At 40.1% G+C, this 13514-nt stretch overlaps 1 protein-coding gene across 1 annotated transcript; it reads left to right on the top strand.

Moving 5' to 3' along the window:
• The first annotated feature begins 5856 nt into the window (after window positions 1-5856).
• kcnj12a (potassium inwardly rectifying channel subfamily J member 12a) lies at window positions 5857-12887 on the top strand. Its single transcript, XM_080873198.1, has 2 exons — window positions 5857-6264; window positions 11036-12887. Exon 2 carries the CDS (start codon window positions 11195-11197, stop codon window positions 12494-12496), a length of 1302 nt encoding a protein of 433 aa, XP_080729324.1. The 5' UTR covers window positions 5857-6264; window positions 11036-11194; the 3' UTR covers window positions 12497-12887.
• The last annotated feature ends 627 nt before the right edge of the window (window positions 12888-13514 follow it).

Here is a 13514-nt window from a genome sequence, read left to right as displayed (position 1 = left end):
TTGTTACCTAATTACTAAGTTGAAGCAGCAGATACAGTGTATAAGTGGAGGTCAATTCTTAGCGTAGGATAAGAGGCACATTATTGAAGGTGTACTTCAGATTAAATCTCCATCATTGTTCATTTCCTGAGCTTGATGTAACACCTGCCACATGGCATGGAGAGAGAAATGTTAAGTGCAGATGAAGAAATCATTATGTAAAAGCATTAATAGTGTGTGTCCTCACATTAAATCATAGCCCTTGTGACAGTGGAGGTACTGTGGAAGACACTATTGTTGAGTTTTTGTGTCTTGGACATATGTGTGCCATAAGAGAAAAACTTTGCTTAATAGAAACGACAGGAATTTCTAACAAGATTGAATGTAACAGTGGAGATTTTAATGTATGTCATGTTTTACTTTAATTTTTGATGCTCAACTAATCTTTATATCTCAGGCTCTATATGCTCCAAATACTCACTTTTATATAGTTTCTTCTACTCTATGACATCAGTGAGGCAGGATATTCTTAATGTGGGCGTCTTAGGCACAGAGCTCTGACTGTGAGCATGTGCAGCAGCCCCACCTACCTGCTGTTTAACCCTTCTGATTATGAGATACAGCCAATCAGAAGGTCGCCTTACAGGGAAAAGAGGTAAAACAACTTGATTTAGCAGGAGGATGATTTCACCAAAGCTCAGTGTAAGGTATTGTTGGGATTCAGAGATTCTTTTATTGCTACCATATAATCTGCCTTATGAAGAATGTATTAATAACATGTTTTACAGTATCATTTATCAGTAATATTTCCTGCAGGGTTTATAAAATTGGATTGAGTATGTCTGTCATCACATTGACCTTTCTATTTTTATCAGGTTGAGTTCATTCTATACACAATGCATGAATGTGCTTGGTTAGAGTTGATGTTCCATTCTAGAAGGTTTTAAGCTTCACTGGTGAGAGTGTCCAGATGATACATGCTGAGGGGAGATGAGAACATAGCAGGTTAATTGCATGCACGCTTACGATACACATATTAATCTAGTAGCAGGTCTGAGCGAAGGCCTAAGCGTCTTCTGCTTCAGTTTGAGACTGGCTGCAAAGTACTCAGTGATTAATGACGATAAAATATAGTCTTAACTGTGAATCATGCACAGCTAGGAATGCAACAGTCACTCAAATAATAATTGGTTACAACCAAGGTGTATGCAGAAGAGCATCTCTGAATGTACAACTTATTCAAACCCTGAAGCAGATGCAGAGGCTACAGCAGTAAGATCACACCAAGGACCACTCCTGTCAGCGAAAATGAGTAAGTTAAGCCTACAGCTTGCATGTGCTCACCAAAATCCATCCAAAAAAAAGTGTTTCCTGATCTGATGAATCTGGATGTGAGGGTCAGAATTTTGTGTAAACATCATAAACACTTGGTTTCATCCTGCCTTGTATCAACAATCAGGTTGGTGGTTGTAGTGGTGAAATGATGTGGGGGATTTTTTTGGGGGGGGGGCTCTTAGTATGAGCTGAGTATCATTTAAACACCACATCCTATTTGAGTAGTGTTGCTGATCATGTCCATGCCTTAATAACCACAGTGTACTATCTTCTGATGGCTGCTACCTGCTGGATAACACACCATGTTACAAAGCTCAAATTATCTCACATGCTCTACAGAGTCACTAAATCGCAATCCCATAAAGCACATATAGACCAGATACTCTGAGAAATGTTTCCAGCACCTTTAATTTATACCATGAAGAATTAGGGCAGTTCTCAGGGCAAAATGGGGTCCACCGTTGTAATAGCAGGTTGTAAAGTGGCAGATGTGAGTCTATATGTATAAATAGCATTTTACTTCTTGAAAAACAATCCCTACCTGTAAGTGGACACCAGAAATGATGATCTACGTAAAAGCACCAATTATGTTCTGCAACAATCGCCCCAAAAATGAAAGAACGGCAAAAAGAATGCGTACGTGTAAATGTAAGACGTTATTTCCACACTGTCCAAGAGTGAATCAACCCCCAACAAGTATGCACCGTCACCAACCAGCTGGGCCCAAGAACAAGAAGGACTTTTCACAACTACTGCAGCCAGTGTGAGTACAGTAATATCACATTCTTAATCCCTGCTGACAAGAAACGAAGTTGCAAAAATGAAATGAACAGGAATGGCTCCAAAGCCTGAAATAGCTGCAACAGACAGGAGTCTCAGAGAATAATGTAATTGGGCTGCTTAGTGACAAAGCTGTGGAAGAAGGAAGAGAAGGAAGGGGAGAGTTCAGAGCTGTATAAAGAAGCATTAACGATGGAAAAATTTGTTAAGATAAGGGGTAAAGAGGCATAGCAAGGTTGAATTTGTTTACGATTTTTAATAACATGCAGTAAGTGTGACAGAATGCAGGACTTTAATATTTTGTAAAAATGCATAAATAAAGCCTTAAATTATTTTTTTAAAGTAAATCAGACAAAAATAGAATTGATTTCATTAAATCCATGCATTTTACATCAATAACACTATATATTCATCTTTGTGCGTCAAAACCCTTTTGATGATATTCCTTGATTATGATGGAGAGAGATTGAGCTGTCAGCAGCAATAATTCAACAGAGCTCCTGTGCGGTGTCTGCCCTGGGCAAGTGTCATTGGAAAAAAAATGAAAATGCCACAATCACTATCACCAGAATGATTGTGAAAAGTTTATTCTTAGGGCCTGTCTGATTAATGCAAATTACACAGTGCTGCACACGCCTGGAAAAACTAGAGGGACCACGTTACCACATTACCACGAAGTCTTCACTTTCTGTGCTTAGCCATTGTTTTAATAATTAACAACCTCTCGCTTCCAGGTTTTACCGGAAATCAGTGGCACAGTGGAGTTAGACTGTTTTTATAAGGGGGACCCTCACTCTTATTATTTGCTTATGCAGGCATGACTTACATGTAGAAGTGCATTAGATGACGTCATATAAGTCATGAAAATGTTTACCTTTTTCCTGTTTTTTTAATGATTCTCACACCTATGTTTCAGATCAGCAAAGACAAATAAAACAAGGTTTTTGAGTGGCCTAGTCTGGACTTCCTATTGAGCTGCATCGGCATGACCTTAAACAAGCTGTTCATACTGGAAAATCCTCCAACATGACAACTCTGCAAAGAAGAGTTTAAAATTCCTCCATAGTCATTTTAAAGACTCATTAGATTAACTCACTTAAGGGGTGGATGATCAGTTATTGAATGTAGTCGCCAATCACCTTTTCAGATAGGGCCCGATGGGTTTATGTAGCTTTTTTCCTTGTAATAAATGAAATCATCCTTTAAAAATGGCATTTTTCATTTACTCAGGTTATCGTAATCACATTTCAGTTACACTACAACTATATTTTCTACTACTGGGGTCACCAAAATTAAGATTACATTTCCTGGTGAATTTCAAAAGAAGTCCCACAAGGTTTAATTTTAGGTCCTCTTTTATTTCTTATTTTTATAGACAATAATTGTAAGAATAAGTTTACAGCTAAAGTGCACCTTTATGTCGACGAGTCAATATTCTACTGGTATTCATATCCTATAACAGAAATGAGAAAAATCACCTTACAAATACTTTGGTATGTGGGTGGATTAAATTTTCCTTTAAGCTAAACTGGAATTTTTTATTATTAAAATAGGGCCTTTTTAAATTAGCAGTCAGAGAAACGCTTGTATAGGCTACATTTGTTTATGTTCTTGTATAAGGTGGCATTATTTACGCACATGCTGGCTCTTGCACATTTCATTTTCTAGACACTGGGTATCACAGTTCTTTATGTTTTATATCATTGTATCATTTTATATCATCATTGTCCAGTACACATGAGTGTGTACTTTATGAGTGTCAGGACACAACAGTATTAGTATATTTTTACACTGGACATATGCCTTTGTTATCTGCTAACTGCTATGATTTTTGCTGTTCTACATGGTTTCTCTTATGAACATGGTGGAGCAGGCTCACTCATTTTGCACCCTGGTGATGGAATAACCTTCAGGCTTTGAAAAAAAGAAGACTCATTTTTCCATAGCCAAAGCTGAAGCTTTTGTTGACTCTGCTCACGCTTCATCTCTCTTTTGCTTCGTTTCAGATCTTTTTGGTCTGATAATATTGAAAGTGTATTACACCTGTAGCCATGGAAGCACGAGTGATCCCACTCAGCGATCTCCCTGGGAGGCAAAACCCTCTCATTTAGACAGAGACATGGATATGTGAGCAGCCACCTGTGATTATGGTGCGGTTACATAACGAGGTTTACAGTCTAGATGTGTGAACTGTGTGATCTACTGTTCTCAAAGCTTGCATCGCCACGGCCTTACATTATGCAGGAACCAGTACAGTACCTGTTGCTGACACAGACTGAGAGGCCCCTTAAAAGGATTCTTTGAGCTCCATTAGTTGACGTCCTCAGCAAAACACAATAGGCTGGTGATGATCACACACAGGCTATTGCAAATCACCCTCAGAAGTCTGAAATCAGAGGCTGCCAGGGAGAAAGAATAAGAGCGTAGAGAGAGAAAGGGAAAAAAAAGAGAGAGAAAGACAGAGAGAGGGAGGGTTCCTGCACTGATGAATCATTAGTGATAAAGCTAGGGCTGAGCCAGTATGGCTGTATTTAGAAACTTCTCACTCTTTCAGCCCCCTCTCTTACTAATTGTCATCTCTTCTAGCATTTGACTGATGACAGGCTCTCTGAGAAGATGTGCGAAAAGGGGAGCAGACACACAGCTCTGAGGGTAATGTCACAGTTTTGAAGCTGTCAAGGGTAACGGTAAAGTACTCCACATTGGTGATGACTGAGAAAAAAGCTACAGCTTGTTCTCCAAAAAAACAACTTAAGGCAAAAACCAGGGACACTGGAGAGTGTTGCAGGCACGGTGACGCACCAAAACAAATAGACTTGTGAGTTAACTGTGTTTTCCTGGAGGAGGTTATTTGTAAAACGCTGTTTCAGTATATGGTGAGAGGAACTGGGCAATAGTGATTGTCATCTCTCTAATATTTAAAAGCTTCACACACACACACACACACACACACACACACACACACACACACACACACACACACACACACACACACACACACACACACACACACACACACACACACACACACACACACACACACATCCTGTGGTCAGATGTGTTTGATTAGTTGTTGGTGACAAGTGTGAAAGGCAGCTCCCTTCCCTGAGACACAGCACCCAGCAGCATGATATTTTGAACCCATGGAGCCTTTCATTCGTGGAATTGGCTACCACAGGGTCAAAAAGACACATTATCATTTTGCCCTGGTCACGTCAATATTCTCACCTGAACCTGAAGTACATAACAGAGTAACCTCAATTACTTTTTAAATATAGGATCACATTCATCTACAGAGTAAAAATTGAACAAATGGCCCTCAGAAAGGTGGTGAATTAAGAGCTATTCATCTACTTTTGATTAACTATGTCTGATGGTCTGCGTGTGTTTTCTGAATGATACGTCTGTGCATCAAGTTGCTGTCAACTGGTAGTACCATGATGTGAGAGGGAGGGAGGAAGACAACAAGAGAGAGAGAGAAAAAAAAAGAGAATAGGGAAGGAGAAGAGAGAGAGAGAGAGAGGGAGGGAGGGAGGGAGGGAGGCTGCAAATGGCAGCTTCTGTGACACCACAGGAAGGAGGGAGGGAGAGGGAGAGTGAGAAAGAAACAGTCAGAGGGAGAGAGTGTGTGCGCGAGAGAGGGAACAGCAGTCCAACCAGATCAGATTGCAAAAGATTGATAGAGAGAGCTGTTCTGTTAATAAGTAGTTTTATGGAAAATATGACAGGCAGACTAATTACAAATAAAAATTAGGGATGAACACCAGTTGAAGACAATGCCTCTGAAGATGGAGATACAAAAACCTGAATTTTCACTTGGATAGTTCTCGTTTTGCACCTGTTCTGCAAGTCCAGCGCTGACTAACGGCGGCTTGGGCCAAGGTTTCTGGTGCGATTCAGCCTCGCTTCACCTGCGCTCGCAAAAGCACCTGAAAACGACAGAGAGAGAAAGAGAGAGAGAAATCAAAGAAGGATGAAGAAATTCAAAAGAAGCCTTATCCTTTTGCTGAAGACGAAGGAGTGGTTTTCTTCAGTATTAGATTAGCAACAAAGAAGGAGGAGTTGTAGTGGCAGATGGAGAGAATGCTTCAGTTTGGTTAACAGGGATACTAGGAGAGAAGATACCATCTTTTAGTTCTGCAACCTGGTGTAGGACAAGTAATCGTAAAGGTAAGATATGGAGAGAAAACTTTAACCTGAACTTGGGGCCTGAATCTATTGTCGTTCTGTGTCAAATATCATTGCTCTGTGGCAGTGGAAACGGCAATTTCTACTTTTAAGAATTCCCAACAGAACCAACCAGTCATTCTGCTGAAATTCAATCAGAATAATCTGAAGTAGCTGTTAAAAATCCTTGAATTAGACTAAACCAAAGTCATGTGCATCTTTTCAAGCAAGGACATGTCCCCACGAACCCAGAACTCTCAATATGAGCAATGCCAAGCAATGATACCTGACCTGATAAGTGTAAGCACCACAAATTGAACTAGCAATTTAATTGTGTCGTGTAAAATCCACAGAGCAGGTACTGTGTTATACAGTATAGCTTAAATTAAGCACAAATTAACATAAATATAGTATTATAGTTTGTGTGGATTTTTCCACCAGAAACCTTTCATGCATGCAGGGTTAATTAATTTAATTATGGCATCAGATTCTGGCCTTCCCTGCTGATATCACAGCAGGATATCGACAAGCTTCCAATTCGCACAGGGTTAAAACAAAAGTGATACAAATAAGCTGGCATTTTCTTTGATCCAAATCACCTATTATTATTCAGTACAATAGGAATGCAGAGCGAGAAAGCATTAAAATGAGGAATAAACATGGTTTAATCACGCACAGCAGAAACTCCGATTTACCAGTTTAGTCTACACACCAAACTGGTAAATGTGTTAACTTTGCGAGTTTCTGATCTAGGTTATTATAAATCATGCTTATATGCTATTTATTATAGCTGTGCATATTTATAAAAATGGGACAAATTAAACAGGCAATTTTCGCTTTTCACTTTCAAATATGGTTTGCATCTGGTAGCATAATTAATGGCATAAATTAAACGAATTTGTTTGTTGTTTCAAAACACAAGAGGTTGTCAATCAACCGAAGCATAAATCCAGTCAACGTAAATAAATAATCTGCCTGCTTTACATTTAAATAACTCAATATTGTGGGAGTTGAGGACAGCAAGTATCAAGGGACCAGTGGGCTGTTTCAGGTGGTGCACTTTTCTGCCTGTGTATAAAGAAATCACTGATGTGCAGGTACAAAGGAGACACAGGATGAAGAGAATGAACATTATGCAATCCTGCCCGAGAGTTCAATGACCTCATCTCGCTTTTTATCTCAGCTTAGTTCAGTTTGACATAATGTACGAATAGTTTTGTATTAAAACTAATGTTGTCAGAGTTTTTTACCGTAGACGTCACTTCATATTTGAAATTGCAGAGTCTGGGTTTAATATGGATGATTCAGCTTGTGAAAGTGGGCACAAACAATTAAAATAAATTGCACAAGTAAAGATCAAAAAAGCCCAGAGTGGAGCTCACATGTGGGAACGATCAATCAGTGGGAACCAGGTGTTTGAACAGTGGAATAGCTACAGGTGCAGCTGTAAAAAACCCCACTAATATTGTTCTACTTAATAAAGCAGCTGTTCTAACAATGTGTGAAGGCGACTCAGTAATTTTATAGTACAATTCAATGCACCGAGCACCTAAGATGGTTTTTCAGCACGGAGGATGACTTACATACAGAGTCCAGCCTCCGGTGTTGGTAACTGTTTATAGTTTTACTATTTCTGTCTAGCAGTTAGTCACTGGTGCACCTGAAAACTCCCAAAAAATAAGATGTAAAGTTGTTTGCATAACATATTTCAGACAGCATCTCTCCATGTCGAGGTGGTGTCACTTTCTATAGTAAAATACTTGCGGGTCACTTGAGATGAGACGGTTCCACATGGTGAGCTATAGGAAAATACAATGACACCTGAGCCTCGGCTCTTCCTTTACAATGGCCTTGGGAGGTGGGCTGGGATCATAGTTCCTCAGCAGCTCAGTTTTCTGCGAGCTTGTCTTGAGATGAGGTGCCCTCTCCAAGTCCACTTCATTGTTACCGCCCAATCCCTTCTTTTATTTTGCACATCCAATTATTCATTCTATTCATCCTAATCAGCAGGCGAGCTTATTATCTCCCCCAGTCGCTCCTCTCAACTCCCTAAGAACAGACACGATGGGCGAGGTCACAAAAAGGTTACACAAGAATTTTATTGAATTTGGTGCAAATCACTTTCTGTGCCCTGCCTTTTAAAGGAAAGATGTGTGTTCTTTGGTCAAAGATGTTTTTCAGACTTGAAGTGCTTTAAATACAGAACAAAACAATATGCAAAAAAAATGCACTGCTAATAGCCTTCCTCTGAGATAACGTCACGCTGCATGTTGCGTAAGATTTACATTTTAATGCTGACTTGATATAGGAATTAACAAATAATAATAAAGGTGCAATAAAGATGATCCCAATTAAACAAGCAATATGTAGAACCTGTTGCAACTTCCAGACTGACTGACATGATCCTCAGCTAATGCAATATATACATATGTGTTTGTGTGTGTGTGTGTGTGTGTGTGTGTGTGTGTGTGTGTGTGTGTGTGTGTGTGTGTGTGTGTGTGTGTGTGTGTGTGTGTGTGTGTGTGTGTGTGTGTGTGTAAATAACAAACGTAAGGTTGCTATTTTTAGCTGTGCTCTTCTGGGAGTGTAATGCAACATTTGTCGAAAGCAAACATGTAAAAATAGCATATTTGTTTTCCTGACACAGAAGAATTTACCTAATTGGACAATTTAAAGACTGTGCATGATGTAATTGGGCTAGAGATCAAGAGAACTTACACCTGAAAAGAGTGTGAATGAGAGCAGCGCATAGTGCGAGTGTTAGGCAGACGGCGGGACACCTGGGATTTTACATTGCACATGACTGAACTGTCTAGTCTTCAGGGTCCAAATCATGAAGGCAGACACACAACGGATGTGTCCAGGCAATAAAAGCTGTCTGCACCCAGAGGGACCTCAGTAAACTCCCATGGGTCAAACTTCTTAACCCTCAGGCTCGACATCCAGTTCAGTGGCCAGGTTATCTGCTGCCAAACAGTCATTTTACAGCTCTACTAATTGTGATCCATCTTATCCCACTCTGACATTTCTACACTTGCAAGGTTTAAAATATCAACTTATCATGTGTCTACCTCATCATATTGTTGTAAGCTCAAGTTCTAGCATATAATTAAGAATTATTATGCAATACCGGGCACTGTACCAGGAGAAAATCCTCTACCTACTTGTATGCTGCAGCAAGAGAAGAGAATATGAACCTGCAGCACCCTCACAACATGATTAATAACCCTGGAAATTTTACAGAATGGGGCCAAATAAATAGAGCCCGTCTTTATTAATCTCTTTATATAGCATCTGGAATTGCATGTCCATGGAATCAGTGGCACACATACCCTTAGGAGTTTAAATAAACAAGTACTACCCCATCCAGTCCCCTGGCAGAAGCAGAATGCTAAAAGGACAATGGCCTCAAAAGAAACAATGGAAGAATTATAATAATAGACTGTTTATACGACTTTGTAGGATTCCTTAGTACTTAATGGCCTCTCTTATGAGCTGTGATTCAAAAACCTGATTAAACTTTGGCCAATCTCTTATCTAAAGCATCTTCTTGTGCTACTTATATTTTTAGATCTCTTCCTGGAAGTTCTTTTCGGATCACTTAGACAGGTTTCTATGATTTGACAACAGACCTCAAAATTGTATAGAGCAAACTTAAACTTGTCTTTCATGTCAATGTCTTTCATGACGCTGGTAGTGTGTACCAGCGTCCCATTTCCGGAGTCTCGTGGCTACACTGGCGAAATGTTAGTTCACAACCTGGATCAGTCACTAGATGTGGCTGCACCTTCATCAAGCCTGAAAAATTGCAGTTTTGACACACTTGTGCCGATTGTAGAAGCACCAGTTAATATGGCAACATAATGACACTTTCACTGAGAGAGCTTAAAAAACCCAGCCAACCTCAAAATTGGCTTGAGGGTCTTACGATCCGCAAAATTTAAATCAGGTGAGGCTTTTGATTTTAATGGACCTGTTCTCATAACTTTTTGAACACTGCTCATTCAACAGGCATCCTCATTATATTAAAAAGAACAATTAGGAGCAGTGACTCATACAAGAGTTAATTTGTTCATTAAGTAATAATAAACATCTGGCAGGGTAAGGCCTCCACTGTGAACCTTCTTTATAATTTGCAAGAGAAAAGCAGGGGAAATGCTAGTTGACAGAAGTGGCTGTGCTGTGAGGCCAGCTCCTCACTTACCCAGTCAACATCAAAAGACACGAGGGCCCTTGAGTGAGGACCAATTGGATTTTGAGTCGTGAGGTTTAGAGAAAGGAAGATGGATACTACTACTACAGCTTGTACTAGTAAGTACAACAGAAACAATATTGCTACAATACTGAAAGTCTTAGTGTATTATTTATTCAGCATAGATTTGGGAGTCTACAAACTTAAAAGAAGATGGACTCTAGCAAGACTGACTGCACTGATTAAGACACGTGTGGACATAGAAACTAGTGATAACTTGAAATTTTACAGAAGGTCAGTGTAGTTTTTTTGTGTGTGTGTGTTTTTAATAAAAAATATGTATAATGCTGTGAAAGGTAATGATATGATGTCCTGAAAAAACATTGTCATTCAGATAAATATATGCAAAGAACCAAGTCGTTGTAGGCTTAAATACACATTTCACTGTCATTTTCTGGACAGAAAAGTGGTTATACATGTATCATTTAAAAGCTTTAATAATGAATATCTAATTTCAAATACACAAACAAATAAACAGAAAGATTTTCAGGCATATTCTCCTCTTCTGATTTTTTTCTGCAGGGATTGGATTAAGACACAAGGCTACCAACCATCCACCTAAATGACTCACTGACATGCAACTGAGCCAGTGATCAAGCTGTGAAGGGGCCTTGATCCCACACTGGGACTCCAGGTCTGCCCTTCTACTCTAACCCTGCAGCTGGAGGTGCCGTCAGGAACATGAGCGTGGGAAGAATCAACCGCTACAGCATTGTGTCATCTGAAGAAGAGGGTCTGCGCCTCACTACCATGCATGGTATGAATGGATTTGGCAATGGCAAGATCCACACACGCCGCAAGTGCCGCAACCGCTTTGTGAAAAAGAATGGCCAGTGTAATGTGCAGTTTGCCAATATGGACGACAAGTCGCAGCGCTACATGGCCGACATCTTCACAACGTGTGTTGATATCCGCTGGCGATGGATGCTCATAGTCTTTACTCTTGTGTTTGTTGTCTCTTGGCTGGCCTTTGGCTTAGCTTTTTGGGTTATAGCTTTGCTGCATGGAGATCTGGACAACCCAGCTGGAGATGACAACTTCACTCCATGCGTTCTACAGGTCAATGGATTTGTGGCTGCCTTTCTATTCTCCATTGAAACACAGTCTACCATAGGTTATGGCTACCGCTGTGTGACTGAAGAGTGCCCAGTAGCTGTCTTTATGGTGGTCTTTCAGTCTATAGTTGGCTGCATCATTGACTGCTTCATGATTGGCGCCATCATGGCCAAGATGGCAAGGCCTAAGAAGCGAGCACAAACGCTCTTGTTTAGCCACAATGCCGTCATTGCCATGCGGGATGGAAAGCTGTGTCTAATGTGGAGGGTAGGGAATCTGCGCAAGAGCCACATTGTTGAGGCCCACGTCAGAGCACAGCTCATCAAACCTCGGATAACTGACGAGGGGGAATACATCCCTCTAGACCAGATAGACATTAATGTGGGCTTTGACAAAGGCCTGGATAGGATTTTCTTGGTTTCACCTATCACTATTCTACATGAGATAGATGAGGAGAGCCCTCTTTTTGGGATCAGCAAACAGGACTTGGAGACCGCAGACTTTGAGATTGTTGTCATCTTGGAGGGAATGGTTGAAGCAACCGCCATGACCACCCAGGCTCGCAGCTCCTACTTGGCCTCAGAGATCCTTTGGGGACACCGGTTTGAGCCTGTGTTGTTTGAGGAGAAGAACCTGTACAAGGTGGATTACTCTCACTTTCACAAAACTTATGAGGTGCCGTCCACCCCCCGCTGCAGTGCCAAGGACATGGTGGAAAACAAGTACCTAGTCCCCAGCTCTAATTCTTTCTGCTATGAAAACGAGCTGGCCTTCCTTAATCGCGATGATGAGGAAGAGGATGTAGGTGGTGGAAGCAGAGCACTGGCGAACCTCAGTCCAGATCGAAATAGCCGACCTGAATTTGAACGCATACAGACCACCAGGGTCCTGGATCAAAGGTCATATCGTAGAGAATCGGAAATATGACCTCTACACTTTGACCTGAGGGTCAAATTTCAATAACTTTATTAAGGGTAAAAATGCAGAACAATGCAAAGTGCCATAGGAAAAGCTGACTACTGTGAAAGAGTGTAAAGGTGACAGGACAACAGTAAAAGGGACTTAATTGGAAGAAATGGGTAAAAGTGGGTGTATGCAGCTTGGCAAATTGTGGTAAAGAATGTCTACAAACAAGGAAAAAGCTAGAGGGATACCTTCTTCCTTTATGGAAACTTGAATCTTTTTTCACACGGTCATTTTGAGTTTAGAGTGTTAACTGATAGAGCATCAAAAAACCTTTATGACAAAACCTTATAATCGAACCTTAGGTGTAAATACATTTATTAGATAAGTTATGTTTTGTGTGCAGTATCAGTTTCCAAAAACACTTTTAAAATTAAGAGTTGCTATTTCAAATTGTTCTTGAGATCAAAGATAATGTTGGAAGGCTTCTCTTAAGCTCTCTTCGAATTGCTGCGATTTGCTGGAATTGCATTCAGTGACACATTGAAAATTTGTGCACCGCAGCATTCAGATGCAATGAGCCACGATCAAACATCTGACCATGAGCCGCTAAGAACAACACAAGTCTACAACTTCATTCGAAACTCAAGCTAGGGACCCAGACAAGAATATAAAGGAAGGTGTTAAACAGAAATGAAACTGAATTTACTCCCTATTTATAATGACCTAATTCCTCTTACAAGCTAACAAACCATGATTTGGCTGCCTACAGATATGATGACATTTGCAAATACGGTTCAACTAAGAAGTCAAGTAAAACAAAACTTAATCACTGATTTTAGACAATCGTGCTACAGGTGGCAATATCAAAGTTTGTACTGATCAAATTAATAAATAAACAACCCTTAAAAATGCACACTGAAGTGCTCTTTTACTTTTTCCACTTATGTGACAAGCAAAGATCAATTAAAACCTTTATGTTATCACTCTTCACTACTTTATCCTGAATTCTATCAAGACAAAACTGGTATAAACTGACTAC

This window comes from Rhamphochromis sp. 'chilingali' (genome assembly GCF_963969265.1).
Source record: "Rhamphochromis sp. 'chilingali' genome assembly, chromosome: 22".
Lineage (NCBI taxonomy): Eukaryota > Metazoa > Chordata > Actinopteri > Cichliformes > Cichlidae > Rhamphochromis > Rhamphochromis sp. 'chilingali'.
This window is presented reverse-complemented; position numbering and strand designations above follow the sequence as displayed.